The sequence below is a fragment of the Astatotilapia calliptera genome, chromosome 15 (assembly GCF_964374335.1).
Source record: "Astatotilapia calliptera chromosome 15, fAstCal68.1, whole genome shotgun sequence".
Taxonomy (NCBI): Eukaryota; Metazoa; Chordata; class Actinopteri; order Cichliformes; family Cichlidae; genus Astatotilapia; species Astatotilapia calliptera.
Window position 1 is genome coordinate 10,193,935 of NC_137436.1, and position 18,887 is coordinate 10,212,821.

At 41.6% G+C, this 18,887-nt stretch overlaps 1 protein-coding gene across 1 annotated transcript in view; it reads right to left on the minus strand.

Moving 5' to 3' along the window:
- Nucleotides 1-13: 13 nt before the first annotated feature.
- The window catches only part of LOC113037556 (protein tyrosine phosphatase non-receptor type 14), a 46,218-nt gene continuing 27,344 nt past the window's right edge, over nucleotides 14-18,887 (minus strand). Inside the window, exons 4-20 of the mRNA XM_026194791.2 lie at nucleotides 16,067-16,164; nucleotides 14,603-14,670; nucleotides 14,137-14,207; nucleotides 13,944-14,031; nucleotides 13,768-13,856; nucleotides 13,570-13,657; nucleotides 13,290-13,372; nucleotides 12,990-13,050; nucleotides 11,382-11,460; nucleotides 9,957-10,426; nucleotides 8,588-9,865; nucleotides 7,152-7,292; nucleotides 5,949-6,167; nucleotides 2,776-2,904; nucleotides 2,322-2,556; nucleotides 2,046-2,209; nucleotides 14-1,770 (exon numbers count right to left, since the gene is read on the minus strand). Coding sequence (XP_026050576.2) covers nucleotides 1,642-1,770; nucleotides 2,046-2,209; nucleotides 2,322-2,556; nucleotides 2,776-2,904; nucleotides 5,949-6,167; nucleotides 7,152-7,292; nucleotides 8,588-9,865; nucleotides 9,957-10,426; nucleotides 11,382-11,460; nucleotides 12,990-13,050; nucleotides 13,290-13,372; nucleotides 13,570-13,657; nucleotides 13,768-13,856; nucleotides 13,944-14,031; nucleotides 14,137-14,207; nucleotides 14,603-14,670; nucleotides 16,067-16,164 — 3,490 coding nt within the window. The 3' untranslated portion in view covers nucleotides 14-1,641. The remainder of the gene's footprint in view (nucleotides 1,771-2,045; nucleotides 2,210-2,321; nucleotides 2,557-2,775; nucleotides 2,905-5,948; nucleotides 6,168-7,151; nucleotides 7,293-8,587; nucleotides 9,866-9,956; nucleotides 10,427-11,381; nucleotides 11,461-12,989; nucleotides 13,051-13,289; nucleotides 13,373-13,569; nucleotides 13,658-13,767; nucleotides 13,857-13,943; nucleotides 14,032-14,136; nucleotides 14,208-14,602; nucleotides 14,671-16,066; nucleotides 16,165-18,887) is intronic.

Sequence of the window (18,887 nt, forward strand, 5' to 3'; positions counted from 1 at the left end):
CTCGATGCTGCACTTTTAAAGAAAATAAGGCTTTATTGCATAATGAGCAAGTACAACAGCTTCAAACATGTCTGGGGAGAGAAAACTGAAAAATGCATATACAAAACATATGTACACATATTGAAATGTATTTAGAAGTTCTGCCAAAAAAATTAAAAAAGACAACTTGAGGGGAAAAATTAAATATTAACAAACAGTGGAATGCTGTGTGAGAAAATACTGTCAAAGAGAACAGGAGTGCAATAAAACACTTAAATGTCAAGAGAGCACGAAGCTTATATTTATCAGAGAATATATACATTGAAAAAATTTTTTAATCCATGCATAGTTTACTATGTTGCGGTATTTTAAGGGTACCAAGTCAAGGAAGGAAACTATAAAAACACTTGCAGAAATCTTTTTTCACATGCCCATTATGTACAGAGTTATGCTGGACATGGCTGGCTTTGCATTACAATTCAGAGAAGCAGGAAAACATATTTAATGCAATATGGGAAAAAAAATCATTCAGAACGCAATTTTACAAACAGGACATGGCAACACATTTTTCTTCAGCTGGGTTTGGATACGATTATTAGAATTTCTTTGTTTCTACAATGAAACCTAAAAAGTAATGAATTTAGCCAAAAACCTAATCAGTACAAAGAGTGTATCAGCCCATCAGCTTCTCCCCGTAGTTACATATTACTACAATAAGGCACAATGACACATTATACACAGCACTTGCTGCATATGGACAAAGTTGTATCACCAATTCCAGAGTTTTGAAATGTTTATGATGATAAATGATACATATATATATATATATATATATATATATATATATATATATATATATATATATATATATATATATATATATATATATATATATATATACACACACACACATATATATATATAAAATTCTTTAGATGATAAAGAATTGCTAAAGTGTACTTTGTTTGTCTGCCTGAAAGGAACTTAATTGAAATGCCTCCGCACAAAAACACATTGGAGTTTTTCCAAAAACTTAAAAAGAGTTCAAAAGATCAACATGGTTGCCATGGCAAAGGTGACCACAGCCTTTATAGAAATAAATAAAAAATTTCTTACAAATTTGAAGTAAATACTTGCTGTATTAAATCAATACAGGAATAGGATCATTTTAGAACAGCGATTTAAGAATACTTTTGTTTGGCAAACTCTTTCAGAGTATAGCAATAATACTGCTGCCACCTACTGTTCATGCAGCATAATGCCATTTCTAATGATGGCTAAATGAGAAATGTACCAGTGGTGCGATATCTCCTAATTGAAACTGAGATTTAATTTCTCTAGATACTTCTTAAGAAACCTGAAGCTGAAAAAACCTGAAGGAATATGCATGTTTCACACAAAAAGTCCAAGATCAAAGGGGGAGAAGGAACAAAATTTGAAATACACCGATTAGGAGAAATGGCTGTCAGTTTCTATACAAGCCCACCAGATCCGTTCCTCCCTTGAGGTGAGTTTTGGGTTAGAATTTACATACAGATGAAGTGCCACACAGAAAACACGAATCTCTGTTCTTCCTTCCCTCCAGCTACCAGTATACTGTGTTTGTTGTACTGTCCTCATGCTGACTTTAAGTACTCCGGAGCAGCCGATAGGTGCTCGGGTTCAAATAAGGCGGGAGTTCTTGAGAAACTGGATAAGAACCTGGTGGACAAACTTATACTGGGATATGGTCTGTACCATTAGCATCCTCTGCTGCCTCAGCTCTGATAGCATTGTGGGAACCTCCACGGGCTGAAGGGGAGAGAAGAAAAAAGAAAGAAAAGGACAACAGTGAGAGCCGGTCAAATGTTTTTGATTGAGGTGTAACTTTATGTAGGAATAAAATTAGATAAAAGTGGGATTATGTATATCTTGCATGTAAAATATCCTAATTTACCAAGTTAAAAACATGCTTCTAAGGGATGCATGTATCCTGCGACTGTCAAAGAAAGTCAGGGACTCTAAAAATGTTCTATACCTTCACTAAATTTTAAATTTGCAGCCCCTTAAGGAAATCATCCACACACCTCATTGTGCTCCAAACACCTGATCATGAGCTCAGTTAGGATGACCACTCCAGTTCGACCTACACCGGCGCTACAGTGCACCACCACAGGTGGATTGAGGCTCTTTGAGGTGTCCAGCATAGAGTTAGTGTGTCTCCTCACAGACTGGATCTCCTCCAGATATGCTTCAGATAAGAAAAGTCACATTGATGTCATGTTTAGTCTTTATGCTGGCTCTGTCCTTACACATATCTGATAAAGCATATTTTTAATAAATGACGGGGCGGCCGTACTTACAGAGAAATCCCAGTACATATTCAGGACAGCCCTGCTCAGGCCAGTCTGTGTATTGCAGATGCCAGACCGTCCTCTCCTGGCCAGACAGCAGGTGTTTAACCTTCAGCCCCGTAGTGGCGTAGCACCCTGAGTCCGTGCGAAATTTGGTGGTCACCTTGAACTTGCCGTGAGTGGCTGAGTTGTGTTTGGAGCCCAGTTTAGGCCAATAGCGATGACTCTTGGACCTGCCGCCCTCCTAGATGAAAGGACGACAAGCGCCAGATGAGAAGTGATTCGTGGGTGATGGGAATGAAGAAAAGAAGCAGATGAGGCAAATTAGATGTCAACAACGAGTCCTGGCCCTTAGAAATAAACCTAAAGTCACAGTGACACAAACTCACCACAGTGTCATTTCTCTCACAGACAGGAAGCTTAAAAAAAATCCACATCTGTGTGTATGTGTGTGTCAGTGTACCTCCTCGGCAGTAACCATGGCGATAACGTTGACCCCCTGCTCCCAGACCATCTGCCAGAAGTCAGCACAGGTGTTGGCTAGTGGACCCTGGGTAGCAATGTAGTGCCATGCCTCCCCTCTGATCATGACCTGGGAAGACATGCAGAATCAATTAGTGGATATTACAGTATGCAATGCATATGCAATCAGCCTCAAATATACAAACAAACGCTTTTTTGTTTATCAAGAAATTAAGCCAAATGAAAGAAAACAAACACAGGAGCAGGTCTAGTAATGAACAATGTCTGCAAGTAGCATGGGGTAAATGGAAACATTGACAGGTAGCTAAAAGTAAATGACTGGCAGTTTAGATATTCAACATACAGTCATGTAAAAAACTAAGCACACCAACACTGCTTCAGTAAGATTAAAAATTGGAAAGTTGCAGCCAGGTGCTGCTGATCAAATGCATTTGATTAAATGATCATCAAGTCCAAGAGCTACATCTCAGACTCTTAACATGCTAACTAAGGCCTTTAATGTTAAACTTCACAACAGTACAATTAGAAAAAGACTGAATAAGTATGGCTTGTTTGGAAGGAATGATAGGAGAGACCCTCATCTCTCTAAAAAAAATAATATGGAAGCATGGCTTAGGTTTGCAAAGTTGGACAGATGAGACCACAGTGGAGATGTTTGGCCATAATGCAGCAACACCTCCAGCACAAACACCACTGCCCACTGTCAAGCACGGTGGAGGAGAGGTGATGATTTGGGTTTATTTTGCAGCCACACGAAAAGAAGTATTCTAGAGTCAAATCTGAAGTCTGTCCGACAGCTAAAGCTTGGCCAAAAACTGGGTCAAATGTGACAAAAAGCCAAAGCAGCAAATCTACAATCGAATGGCTGAAAAAGGAAAGAATCAAGGCGCTCCAATGGCCAAAAGTCCAGACTCAAACCGACTAAAGTGCTGCAGTAAGACCTTCAAAGAACTGTGAATAAATGAATGCACACAACCCTGAATGAACTGAAGCAGCATTATAAAAAAAAGAGTGGACTTAAATTCCTCCACAACAATCTGAGCAACTAATTAAAACCATACAGAAAATCATTACATTCGTTCTACAAGCTACTGAATCATGAGATGTACCTAGAATATCACAGAACTGTATAGAGTCTAGTGAAAACTATTTATTTATAAAAGTACAGCCAGCGTTTAAAATTGCTGAGTATAAGTAAAGTTTAACTGTTGAAAATGTTAGACTGATAATAATCAGCTGCTAAATAGAATAAAGGTCGATTAATAGAACAGTGGAAGTAAAAATAACTGATGAAAGCTAATGGCTGAAAAGACGGTACTCATTGATAAACAGCTAACGCAGTTTATCGTAAATGATTAATGGCAGACTGATGCGATTGCTCAGAGTAAATGGCAAGCTAAAAGGAGTCCAGGTCAGGTTTAAAGTCTGTCTTACAGGGCAGAACAGAACTGACAGAAACCAATGTATTAAAGTCAATGACTGTATATAAACTATAAATAAAAAATAGTGCTGCCTCCTCACAGAAGTTCAGCTCACCTACAGACATCTATAATATTCACAACCACTGGAGGGCAGTGTAAACACCTGTTACTTTTATCCACAGCGGGATCGCTTTTCTTTCATTTATAACTCTATTAACTCCTTATCTCTAGTTTTCTTCCATTTCCCCTTCCTGATAACCACAAGACCACAAATAACACTTAAATACGTCCAATCTTTAGCTCACTCCGACCACAGAAACTTCAGTACTATTACATAAAGGGCATGTCTCAGCTGATTTCTCAGGCCACCTCGTGACTATAAACACTGTATTAAGAGACGGATGGGGAATAAACAAGGTCTTTTTGTTCTGCGGCAACCACCTTAAATGACAGGGGAGTAAGAGGGTTACACTGTGGTAGGCAGCGACTCAGTGCTGCTTTGGTGCACAACGTACACATGGCATGCAGACACACGCGTATGCACAAGCTTGCATACACATGCTGTTTGCAACTAAACATGAATAAAGAGCCAGTGAGAGCGACTCAGGTTGTTTAAGAGGGTTTTGGAGTTTGGACAACATTCTTTGGGAATTCCACAAGCTCTGGGAGCTTAAAGGCACAAACAGCCTTCAATAGCTGCCTTTCATCCTTTCCTCCGAGCCATTCCCTGCTTAGCAATGACCGCAACAAAGACTAGAACAAAACTGAAAGCATCAACCTTATACTCTGTTTTCATTTAGGCTGTATGATGTGGGTGTTGCAAAGCACTTTGAGACAGCTATTCTGTTTAAGAGTCATGTAGATAAACCTAAGTATTGTAAAACAACTTGTGATATATTTTATTACTCAAGTATTTCTTCTTAAATTGAAACCAACCAGCAATCAAGTCACAGTTGCAGAGCTGACATTATTTGAGCCACCCGAAGAAAGCCACAGCTACATTAGTTGGGGTAATATCTCTTATCATCGCTGTCCAATGAAAAACATGTGCTTCGGATTTTGGTTTGGATAAAGATATCTTGATTGATGAGTTTAGCTTCTTAAGTTTGGATTGAGCTTTTCTTTGGACATCACTCTTAAAAATGCACAAATTTAATGGGCAGACACAGAAGGCATTAAATCTGTCAAACTCAGCACTGTGCATGAGTCATGGAGTCATGATTACTCATCTTTTTTGTTCTTTTTTGTGTGTATATAAAAAAAAGAAACAAAATATGTATATAGATACGTATAGATACAGATATATAGATATGTATAGATACAGATATATATTTGAATCTATGAAATATGACAAAGATAACTTCCACAGTTTCAGTTTGACACATATTTTCTGTTTCCGTTTGAGTAATTTCTCAACAGGAAGGTGGTTCCCAAAAACCTCTTAGCCAAATACTTTGGCTATCTTGGTGTAATGTGTAGTGTGACCTTAAAAAAAAAAATGAGGAAACACCATTCTTAAGGAAGCCTAAACAGTAAGAAAAACCTGAGGTATGTCCAGTTACACAAGAACTGGACTGAAAGTCAGGGGCAACAAAAGACCTCTGACTATCCATTAAGGAACATGGAGAAGTATTATTGAAGACTACAGAAAAGGAAATGAAGGGAAACTCAAGACTTTTAAACAGTACTGCAAAAGCCTGGATCACACACAGATAAGCATGGCTGTGTATACCTTGATATGCGAGGCATTTATGTAGCCTGTGTTGTTCTCCTTGTTGGGTACAAGCTCAACTCGATTCTCCTCATAAGGAACAACATCACGGAAACGGTTGCGCTCTGCATTTTCGGGCAGAGTTGCTGTTGTGAGAATACAGTCTGCCCTCTTCTTGGGCACCTGCTCATACTCTGTAAAGACCCGCTCTTCTTCTAGCTTCAACTCCAAGGTCTTACACTAGAGAGAGAGAGGGAGAGAAAAAGTAGAGGGTGTTTATTATTCAGAAGTCTCTCTTTCAGTCCCCAAAAAGGCACTCATTCATTTACATCACACCCCGACAAAGGCATTCGAATCCAACACTGTTATCGTATAACACTCACGTTTTTAAATTCTCCTCAGTCTCCTCATGATGCTCACAAGTATTCATACTGAATCAATATAGTCAGGAAAGAGCCGAATACGCAGCAGCAGTGGTGTTTTTTAGGCCAGTCATGTCTGAGAGGCCAGAATCTCTTTCTGTCTCTCTTTCTCTGTCTGGCTCGCTCTCTCTCAGGTCACATTCTTAACATACCAGCAGGCCCAGAGGCGATAAGCACTACCGTGCCACACGTTCCACAGCCCACTTAGGGTTTGCCCCCATTAGCTTAGCAACAGTTGGGACAAAGACTGGGATTCACACCTCCACGCTCAAAAGGGAGCCAAACACACTGGGGATCTACTTGGGCAGTGGAATTCATTAAAATGATGTGATTAATAGAGACTGTGAGTTTTGGTGTGACGATGACCAAACAAACTTTTTGGGGAGATTTAAAGCTTTTATGATTATTCGGTTTAAATAAGCTTAAATAAGACCTAATCCTGAACATCAACTCTGGTATGTTATTCTTGATATCAGTTCTTTAAATACTCGTTTTAGTAATTGTGATTTTTTTTTAAGAGCTTAAAAAGCCTTTTCTATCTTTAATATGATAAGTTTCCAATTACATACATGTCAGTAAATCCCAAAGGTTTTGGGTAAAGTAAATGTAGTAATAAAGTAGCAACAAAACAGATGAGTAAAATGAATTCCCAGCAGCATATTTTTTAAAGGTTGTCTGTAAATTAGCAGGACTTTTTTACTATATGTTACAAAATATACAGAATAATACAAAGTTACAGTCATGAAACCCTTAAACTTTAACCATAATAATGTATATGTTGTACAAAAAGCAAGCATCCTACCCTTTCATCAGTAGCCGCCTTGGCGCCTTCCTCCCCTGGACTCTCGGGGACAGGCATCCGGGCGACGTAGAGCCCGTTGAGTGCGGCCATCATCAGCGGCCTCTTCATGGAGTCCACAGACATCTTCTGTCTCTCCAGCGTCTTCAAGAGAGAGAAAAATCCTGTTGTCATGCTTACAGGCACCAGCAGGTTTGCAAGACTGACTGACCTGCCATTGCACAAGTACAGTGTTCACGCAGATGTGCATGAGCAGTAGTGGGTGGGGAGAATTTCCCGTGCATGTGCATAAACTGCCCGTACCAATCCCCTTGTAATAAGTCCAAAGGTGAGAAACAGGAAGCCCACTACACAAAGCCTATTAAGAAAGAGTTCTTATCCATCTGGTTGCCTTCATCCTCGTTTGTCCTTCTTACATGTTATTAATTGTTTCATCTTTGTTTATTCCCACCTACCTCTTCAGCTTCTGTTTGATTACAACACACCCTCTGTCATCCTGACTCTCTTTCTCGCTTCCAAACACTGACCCACATTGCACCGTCTCCTTCCTCGAAGGATTACCTCTCCTAATCTCTGATGCTATTAAACCTCCAGGACAGCGCCGCCCTTCCCCTTTCCACCTTCTTGATCCCCCATGGGGCAGTCAAAACAACAGCTTGGGGGTCATAAGGGGTACCCTCTATGCATAAGATAAAGCAGCTGGCATAAAAGGGCTTTAGCAGCTTTGGACAGCAGTGAGAAGAAAACATTCTTTAAGTTTTATTGGCTAAAATCACACACACCTGCAATCACAGACAGACAGGTTTATCTCTAGGAGGCAATTATTTATGACTGGACTGGTGCTGGGTCAGATGTTTGCATATTAACAGAAGGCCCACCGACACAAAAACACCCAACTCGAAGAATAATCGGAAGGCTTAGTAAGGCTTTTAGCTGCCTCGGGGAATTCAGAGTCCAGTGCTGCCCTTTTAGGTGCTGAACTCCAGATTACTGCTAATCAGGAGCTTTGAAACTAGTGAGCAGACAACAGACTGTAATATTTAAAACTATACCAGTACAATGGCTTCAGAGGTGTCAGGCACTGACATTATATTTAATAATTTCATGCTAAACATTTTTATTCCATATGGAAAGGTAATAGAAAAAAATTGTGAATGTTATAAACATAGATAAAATTTAACATCATATGTTGCATTGTATTATTAAGTTAAAAAAAAGTATTATTAAACAGAAAATGTTTTGCATGGTATTATTATATTTAAGTAAAAATGTGTTAAATTGTATTATTGAGTAAATGTGTTATATTGTAATATTAAGTAATAAATGCATTACATTGCTTTACGTAAAAACATCGTTACACTGTGTTAAAATGTAGAAATGTGTTAGTTCTAAAATTTGAGGGAACGGCTGTGAAGATGTAGAATGAGTGAGTATCTTACCCTTTGAGCGATTTCCCTCTCCACTATGCTGTCTTCCAAGGAAAACATCTCTGATACTGGCCTCTCTTTGACCGGCTCCTTCCTCACCCTCTCCTTAACACTGGTCAAGTCTGGTTCTGAAATGGATGGACCTAAAACTGCTCCATTCACAACACTCTGATCCCCCCGGGTCAGTGTCCCACCACCACCACCCCCAGGCCCACTAACACCCTGGCTCTGTCCAGTCTTTAAGGCGCAGCCATGGCCTTGGTCCACTGGTCCCTGGTTGCCCTGTGGTCCTTGATTATGGTTGGTGTGGTGGGTGTTGTTGTGATTGTGAGTGTGGGTGCGAGCTTGAGCATTGCTTGCAGGTCTAGGAGGGCCCGGATATTCTGGAGGGGGTTTATTGGGAAGTTTGGCCAGAGCAGCCTGGAGCTGTGCACTGATGCTAATGTTCTCGTTGAGACCTGGAATTTGAACGTCCAGTTCAGGCCGCTCCTCTTCTTCCTCTTCCTCTTCTTCACTTTCACTGCTGTGTATGAGCATGGTAGCATTAGAAAGAGTCTTTTGGTGCTGATAAGTCACTGCCTCGGGTGCATTCTTGGCAGGCTTCATGGGCAACTCTTTTGGCTGCTGAGTTGGAGGCTGAGGCTGAGGTTGCGGCTGAGGTTGTGACTGAGAGTTTTGAGGCTGGGGCTGTGGAATGGACTGAGGCTGAGATGGCATCACAGGTTCTCTCAGAGTATTCCGCCGATGAAGAGGAGCATTCATTCCTTTCATCATAAGGCCTTCCATCGCTCCTCTCATGCTGCTTATAACCTCCATGCTGTGTCTCTTGCCCAGCGTGGACCGGTGCTTAGCAGCTGCAGTTAATGGTTCACTGACCTCCTGCAGGGACTGGTGCACCACAGCTGAGCTGTCGGGCTGGAAGGTTTTGACTGACAGCTGCACCATGCGGGTAACCAGTTCTGGACTACTGCCGCCAATGCGATGCCGATGGCTCGCTAGGTCTGGCGTGCTGGTGGCTGGGCGAAAAGAGCTGGAAGGGTAAGGTGGAGGGGGCCGCGACATGTGGTTCCTCAGCATGTTGGCTGTAGCTGCATAGTTTCCAATGTTGTTCCCCTGTTGTTTGGTATTTGCCAGCTCGGGTGTGCTGACTGTATGGGAGATGGAGCTTCCTCCACCTCCACCGCTGCTGCTGCCTCCACTTTCGTTAACATGGGGTGAATGGCATGGACCCTGGCTGTTGGCTGGTCCTCCCTGATGAGGGCCATGGGACACCGGCTTACTATATGTGATCTGCAAGATGAACAGTCACAAACAGATGCATTGAACTAGGAAGCTAATTACAATTAATTAAATAATAATCTCAGAGCATCCTAACCCTTACCTGTGGTGTATACGGAGCAGGGCTGGGTGCCACACCATGATAAGGGCCCCTCTCTCGCATCTCTGGCTGGCTGTACACTAGAGGCTCAGGCTGCCTGTAGGCACAGGCATTGCTGATGTTGAGACTGCGTAGCGACTGGCTGTGAAGGTCATGGTGAGCAGGGAGCATGCACCGCTTCTGCCGCATGACAGCATCGTACTCAGGCGTGGGCCGATAGGATGGTGCAATGATGGCACTGTGACGGTGGCTGGGGATGTAGTCAGGCCGCATGAGCTCACTGCCAGGGATGCTGAGGTTGGAGGACATGGGCGAGGGTGGGACAAAATTCTGGGAACGATTGAGGGAGCTCAGGCTGGGGCTGCTGTACATGCTTCCGTTTGGCACGTTACCGTTTCGGTAGGTAAAGTCCACTGTACAGCGATCCAGGCTGCTCTCTGACTTGTAATACGGGTCATCGTGGAAGATACTGTCTGCACAGCAAAGGAGGCATGGAAAAATGTGTAAAGAGGATCACAAGAAAATCTGAGCTGCAAACATTTTTAAGCAATTTGTGCACTAAAGCTAAACTTAATCAAACAAAGATTTTATTGATCTTTGAAGTTCTATGACTGTTCAAATACTTGGTACCTCAGTATTTCATATAAAAACTTAAAAGAACACACGCTTTGCACAATGAACCGTGTTGAAGCTTGAAAGAAAGAAAATCAAAAAGGAACATTGACAAATTTAAAGAAAAAAAATGAAGGGAGACCAAATGTTCCTGTAATCTTGCCAGTGGTATGGTGAAGGTGGTACTGGGGGTTTTCCAGTCTTGCAGTTTAACTGTCTAAGCTGTTATAAACAAGCTGAAATAAACACCCTTTGTGGCATCCCGAAGGTGGGAAAAATGATCACTGCTGTTTTGTTGGTTTCACAGCTGCACCAACCACCACAGAAAAATATGTCATGTTATTCCTTCCCGCTGAGCAGAGCGCTCTCCCGTGTGAAACTATCCCATGTTCACAAGGAGAAGGAAGACAAGCATAATCTCTGTCCGCACAATCGGAGTATGATGCCTGAGGTCACACTCGAGACCGATCCCACGCCCACACGCAGTAGCACACCCAGAATGTTTTTCCACTCGCTCGCTTTTTATTGTCAAGCTGACATGAGTGAAGTTCTTCGGATTATAAGGCAGGCTGAGTGTGTGAACACGTCAATGAAAGAGTGAAGCATAAATGAGGTCACTGCTCTGCACCCCAAACGTTGGGCTCTAATTGGCTGGGAGACTGTTAAAATGCGAATGGGCTGTGAGTCACACGCCTGATGGGAAAGACACAATTAGGAGGACTGTTGTTTTGAGTTATTGTCAGGGAGGCAAAAATCTTAAATCACACTGTGGTTAAAGCAGGGGGAGGAAAGCCACTCTAAAACAGTAACACCTACCTTGAGAGCTCTGTGTGTCTTGATAATGGTCTCCAAACTGGGAATGCACTGACTGGAAGTTACAGGACTGTGGCCGTGGCTAAATGAAGAAATTGTAAAACGGTTATAAAGTGTGACATTGTAAGATCTCCTGATCCTCAAAGTGATATTTCAGTTTCTTTACATCACACATGAAACCATCACTTTACTTCTCTGTCTTAACACATCAATCACAATGGCTGACTGTGACCAAGCCAGATTGAAGCTAGTGCTGCGCATCTGTCATTGGACAAAGTTTGCGGTACTCCAGACAGTCATCTGAGCACTCCAGTGGTCTGACTGAACATCTATTGTGCCACATTTAGCCTCACCATTGTCTGGCTAGCAGGGAGGGAGACGCAGAAATCACAGCCTTCGCTGTCGCACCGGAAATCAGAGCAAGCAACACCCTTTCTAACTTTCCAACAACACCCACCACACCACCAACGCATGCTAAAACCAAGGCTCCATGGCACAATTAAGAGCTTATAGAATAGAAGGAAAACGCCAGAACTCTCAAAAAAATGCTTCTTTATATTTATTAAAGGGCAAAAAGATGCATGTTTCAGTAATAAACTGCCATCAGCACAATATAAGACAAACAACAATCACAATAAAAATCAGTGTGAAATTCCAATTTCCAACAATCAGAAAGCAGAGCTCTAACTGCATGATGAAAAACATCTGCATAGAAAACCATGCCAAAAGTAGCAGACATGCGCTATGAACTTAACAGTAGTTCTTCATTTGAGCCTTCAGGGCTTTCTGTTTGTAGTGCATGAATCCAGTAGTATTCCCTTTATAGCAACAATCTTTCGATCGACGTCTCTTTTAAGAAGAGGTATCATTTCACATTGGATTCATGCACTACATACAGAAAGCCCTGAAGGCTGGAATTAGAAACTACTCCTAAGCTGTTTTTTGTTTTGTTTTGGGGGATTACATGCTTCTTTTGTGTGATATTTCATATACAGCCTTTTCACATATATATATAGTATGTTTCTAAGTGGTTTTGCTATTGTGTAGAATGCTTTCCAGTATTGGAATCTACCTGGTGGCAACTTATTGTGGAAATGTACACATTTGTACACAAGTATTTACACAAGTATTTGTTCTGATGGTGTCACAGTGTTCTCTTTTTCCCCTTAAACTCTTTCCTCATGAAGATGACATTAAATGACCACCCTAGTACCCTTAATTGATGGGCTTTGACACCTCAGTGGTTTGATGACCAATGCAACAGTTTCGAGGGTAGCTGCATAGGCATAGATCACTCTCATAAACCTGTGATACAAACCCATTCATTTTGCTCTGGACCTGAATATGACAGAAACATCTCAGAGTTACTCCTAATAGGCTTTCAGAGGGTAAAGAGTTAAAGTTTTGGAGTGGAAGGCACTATTAGTCTGTATGTCTGTATTCTGGACGATTAAGAGCTTCCCTGAGTGGGAGAGCGGATCAGGTTGCTAATTGTGGACGTTTCTGTGTTCCCCCTCTGTCCTCCATTCTCGTCCCTTTTATATTGACCAGAGGCAATATTAAATAGCTGTATCAAATCACTTCAAAACATACAAATGCTTGTCAACATACCAGAGACAGGCGATGAGTCCAGGTGGGTCTCCTCCTCATTGGTGCAGGTGAGTGAGTGGGCCTACAAAGAAACAGACACATTATGTGACAAATTAGTATTTTATTAAATGCACCCAGGTCATGTACTATAAGCTCAGTGAATGCTACACAGTCTTTTATAGCATATGTTTTGTTGGGGTTTTTTTGTATAACCTTCAACAGGTTGTTGAAATACCCATTAAAAAAATAAATGACAGACAATTGATATCTTAGTGTTTTAATGGCCTTCAGCTGGCCTCTCTGTGTGGCCTTGAAACTCACTCTGCACATATCTTGTTCTGTTTGTAGAATTTGTGTCTGGCTGTGAAAAGGCGGGCGATGTACTTGGCCATTTCCATATCCTCCTGCAGACACAAACAGAGAAAAAAATTAATAATAACACCGAAAATTTAAGGTGAACAGAAAATGAGTATTTCTGTGAAGTCAAGAATCAACTCTCCCCAGTTCGTTTGTCCCTCTGCAGGTATTTTGTGGACGCATACTTTTCCTGCATGTTTAACCACCCACTATAAACCTCTGTGTCTGCAGACACAACACTCACCATGTGAAAGACGATGGTGTCGTCTCTGCTCGTTATCTCCACTGTGATGGCTGACTTGTTGTGTGCAATGGTACCAATGTCCTTCCACCTTTATAACACACAGATGCAAACAAATGTTTTAAAAAAGGAACAACGATTCCTCATGAGTACAGGAAATTATGACAATTCTTTCTTTCTTTTTTGAAAGGAGAAACTCACTTGTGGAGCATGATGGATCTGCCATTTCTGTGTTTAACAAACACTCCAATGAAAGACACACCGATGAATATGTCATTGGTATAGTTGTCCTGTGGAAGAAAGTATTACACAAGAACTCATTTAAAATCTCTCAAAGGATACTGATTGAGAGGTTGAGGGTGATGTAATGTATCTACCTTAGCTGGAAAGCTCTCCTGGCCAAACCCATCCAGTTTTTCTACCTCCTTGATGTACAGTACTTCTGCTTCAGCGGCCTGCATTCGACTGGAAATCACAGAATGGTACCAAGAATCTTATTGTTTCTATTTTACTTTGTCTTGGTGATACATGCATATATGTGCATACAGTATACAAAGTAGCTAACAGTACCAGTGACTCTTGTGCTCCTCAGCAACTTTCTGGGTCCACTCTTCTAGCGCCTCTTCTCCATTACGCCAGTTCTGAGAGAAAATACATTATTCAGCAAATAAGAGCAATGCAGAAGAAAGCTGTGGAAAAGCAACCTATGACTATAGGTTCAAGTGAACATCATATTGTTGGGAATGTTTAAAAAAAAAAAAAATAATGCTCCATAATTTAATATTTTGTTTCTATTTGGTAATCAGTTCATATTAATTCATCCCATCCTCCAACTCAAATTCTTCTTTATTCTTTTTGCTTTTTGCCTGTCAGTCAGGTATGCAGAGGGAGGAGGTACACAGATGTCACAGGAATGTGTGCCTTCAGGCAGCACATACACAGAAAAACACACAAACACAGACTTTCTCTGCCTCTCTCTCTCACACACACACACAAACACTGCTAGTATTTGAACGGTAAAGGCTCGAGGACTCACCACTGGGAAAAGCACGTACTCCCTGAGGAAGTCCTGAGACAGGAATTGAGTGAAGTCTCCAAAGTCAGCTAAAAATTACAAACACAGATGTTCACATTTATTTACACAAAAACAATGAATTTCATTTTTACACTGTAATGCGCAGCCTTTACACTATAAACTGACTGTGAGTTTGTTATTGTGTTTGATATTGTTCAATTGAGGTGGCATGATGGTGCAAGGGTTAGCGCCACCTCACAGCGAGAAGGTTCTGGGTTCGCAGGTCAGCTGGGAACTTGTAACAGAGGGAGGAGAACAGGTCATCTACTAATAGGGAGGATGGTGGTTTGATCCCTAGCACTGGCTCAGTATCCTTGGGCAAGATACTGAACTGATGCATTAATCAGAACGTGCCAATTCTCAGTTCTGAGTGGTCAAGTAGAGTAGAAAAAAGGAATCGGTACAGTCCAATATGGACTCACTGTGTTCATCCTGCAATGCTTCTTGCGTGGGTTCTCAATGGGTATCCTGGTTGGCCTTTCTCTTCGATCTATACAGTTTCCCTAATAAGAAAAAAACTACTGATTTAAAAATAAAATAAATTTATGTTATGAAGGTGCTAACCCAATAGGACAAAAAGTCGGGATGAATACAGACTTTCCAGTTAAAACTAAGGCAATTTCATTTGTCCAAATACCTATTATATTCTGCTAGCTCGCTTTGCAAAATTACTCCTCAAGACTAGAAAAGCAAATGCTTAACATTAGAAAAAAGTCTGTTTTAGCTCAACTGTCATCTCAACTCAACTGCATCCACAATGGTCAAAGCAATGCAGGTTTCATCCATGTAGATGCTTTGTCATGCTGTTGTCATGGTTACCCAGGGGAAATCACATGAAGCTACCTGCAGCAAATGTGCTCTTCAGGCCGTGGACATGTCCATTGAGTCGTAAAGTGTCTCTGAGTGTTTCTTGTTTTATTAGATGGAAATATTTCTGAACTTGTGTACTGTGCAATACTATTAAAGATAACAAAAACAAATATCTACATAACAGAAACAAAACCACCTGCACAATCTCTATAACATGTACAGTTCTCCTGATATTGCTTGTACTAAGTACCTAAAAGCTTTCTGCTGTTTGCCGGGCAAAAGGAGGTCTAGCACAGGATCCTCACCTCCCGACAGATAAGAGCCTTCCTGATGCTGCTACAGCTAACCTTGGAGCAGCTGATAAGCAAGCTGTCTGTTTACATTCCCCTGGGACACAGACAGCACCCAGGAACTGAAAGGATGGAGCGAGGGTGGGTGTGTGTGTATGTGCATGTGTTAGGACTGATACCATAGGAACTCAAGTGGACTGGGTTCTCCCTGCGGTATGCAGCCATACAAGGTAGTGAAGTCAAGATGACCTGAGAAAGTGTGAGTTTGTGCTCACTCTCACTTGCTGTCTGTCTCTCATTGGGAGACTTGTTCGTGTAGTCTTACCTTGTACTGCCAGGCCAGCGAGCCTGATCCCCTGCTCTACAGAGCACTGTAGACGTCCATCCAACACCTCCTTCTTTACCTGCAGGTAATACTGATACCTACAGAAAAAAACAGGAAAGGAAGGTAAAAAAACACACAACAGGGATAAAAAGATACCTAGACCGTGTTAAGTAAAATTTTTAATTTGCATTGATTTATGATTTATTTATCTCCATAGGGATTTTAATAATGAGCCATTATGTTGTAACCATCCAAAGTAGACTTACTTTAAGCTAAATACAAAATGGTATGTACTCCTATTGAAACCACACGACTATATAATGTCAGTTTTGTTACATATGCGATCGTTGACAAAACTCGACACATAAAGCTAAACTGAAACAGCAACATCAAAGGCGCTGTTACCATGGGAATCTTTAAACCTGCGAACATCAGGTCGAGAAACCACCTGAACACTGATTGCAGTCGGGGAAAAAGGTCTGTACATGATCGTAGCAATGCAAACCGGAAAACGGAGCATGTTAAACTTCAAAATAAAAGCTGTGTTTCAGCACTGTACCCAACACATATCAAAATGCGCAACTTTTGATTTGAAAGTCTCCATTTCTGCTGTGTGCTGCACATTTCCCTATTTTGCTATCACTTGGAAAGTAGTTGGGAAGTGTTTGCAGACAACTCAACGTCTTTAATGCAAACTATAAACAACCACCGTATTCTGCTAGCAATCAGGCCTAGGCCTGTGTGACTGCAGGCTTATTCACTTGGCTGCATAGTCACATGTTCAAAATAGAAGACAAGTTAACTTTACATGATTGGCAGTCACTTGACTGCAAAATCCAACATAAGGATTTTCTGAAATATCAGTGGAGCAAATGAATGGGAAATTCACTTCTAGAGCCCTTGGAAAAAAAATAAGAGTGGTCACTTTTGAGCTCAATACCTTCATGTGGAAGCTTTAAATCTAGGAAAAACTAAATTGAGACCATAAAAATCATTTGGAAAAATTATACTGGTCACAGACCAAGTGAAAATTATGATCTTTTTCTCACAGATTTCTAAACTGGGAGTGACCCCATGTTATTTTATGGTAATTAGCAAACTGACTGTAAGCACGGTAAAACTGCCATACCTGCTAAAAAGTAAGCATGCTTGCTTTTAGCTCAAAGCCTTGCAGAGTTGCTAGAAAGCATACAGACCATAACTTTTTAAAATCAGACTGCATCTGTATGCATTTTATAGCCAAACTGCACAAAACACTGACTAAGTGGGTGGCAGCATTGGCACTGTTGTTCGCTTTCAAAAACCCTTTTTTTTTCATATAAGCCACAGTGTCTCCAAACACCACTTATATAAAATTGAGTTGGAAAACATGATGGGTTCCAGTTTGACACATTTGTCCAAAGAAAGTAAGAGGAGCTGTGCTCAAGGCTCTGCACATTAGCAACTGAAAGATGGCCAACATCTGCTGAGACACCACAGAGATGTATTCCTCTGCTTCTGGTCTGTGCAACTGAAAGTATGTGTCAAGAAAGTATTGGCAACAGCATTAGCTGCTCAAAACAATATCAGTAAGCCTGTTGCTGAAGTGAGGAATGAGTGAATCACCTCTATTTGAAACAGCAGTGAGTCATTTTTGACTTGAGTGGAATGCCAAATGTATGCCAATGGGGCTGCACAATATGATTTTATAAAAGGCATGTTACACGGGGCTGACGCAACTAACTCGGGGTTTAATCTTCAGCAGGAGCAACATAAGCTTGACAAAAGTGGACCATTATAATTGCAGTGCAAATGTGAGGCAAACTGGGAGTCATTTCACCGTGGTTTTAGGCAGTGGTAGCTTTGCCAAGCGTAAGCTGATATGATGACACAGCTCAGATTGCGTTCACAAAATGTGGTAAAAGTCCCAAAACCGAGAGGCTGAAATACACCAAGCTCCTAAAGTTTCTGTGCTCCTTTTGTCCACTTTTAGTCGTGGTCCAGCTGGATGTTTGTCTTTTGAAGAATGGAGTGGCCACACAAGAGGAAAGAGAGAACTGTCAGGGTGACCAGGCTCAGCCGCATAAAAACTCACACGCCGTTTCCTGTTGGCTGCCATGGCGACCACAGACCGAGTGTAAGCTGTGAGACACCTTTTCTGATGTGCACACACACACACACACACAGTCAGAAAGAGTATGCAAGTCCATGCCAGAGTAACCAAACATCTATGTGGAAACCACTAAGTTACATGCTTAGTCATTCACCCACTTTTCTTCTTCACAAGTTTTAGTTCATTTTCTTTGAAAAACTTGGTTTCACTCCTCGCCTGCACATTAGCTCCCACCTATCTTTTTATTCACCCCCCAGTTTCATTTTCATGCCCGCCATTATCTCCTCACATATTTCATGATTCATATTCTCTTTGGCATTCTTTTCCCCACTTCTTCCTTCTTTTTTGAGCTCCTCTCAGCATACTCCTGGGCCTATAATCTGACCCCGCCCTCCTCCCTCACCCTGTCATTACACCCGTTGGCTAAGCTGCCATTCCGTTCCCGTGGCAACCCTCTAATTAGCCAACCCCAACCACAGTGGCTGCAGCGAGAGGCGGAGTCTGATGCGGTTTAGAGGGGAGGAGCCAAGCGGGACACAAAACCCTTCAAATGATTGTGGACTTTGCTTTTAAAAACTCTCTATGTTTTCCCAGCAATCGCTGTATGGGGTCTGGAGGAACGCTGAGGTCAACAGAGGTTGGCTCTCATTCTGAGGTTCAATGGTAACAACATGATGGTGTTTATACATACGCGAAGCCAGCAGTGGTGAGGCGGACAGTAAACTGTTG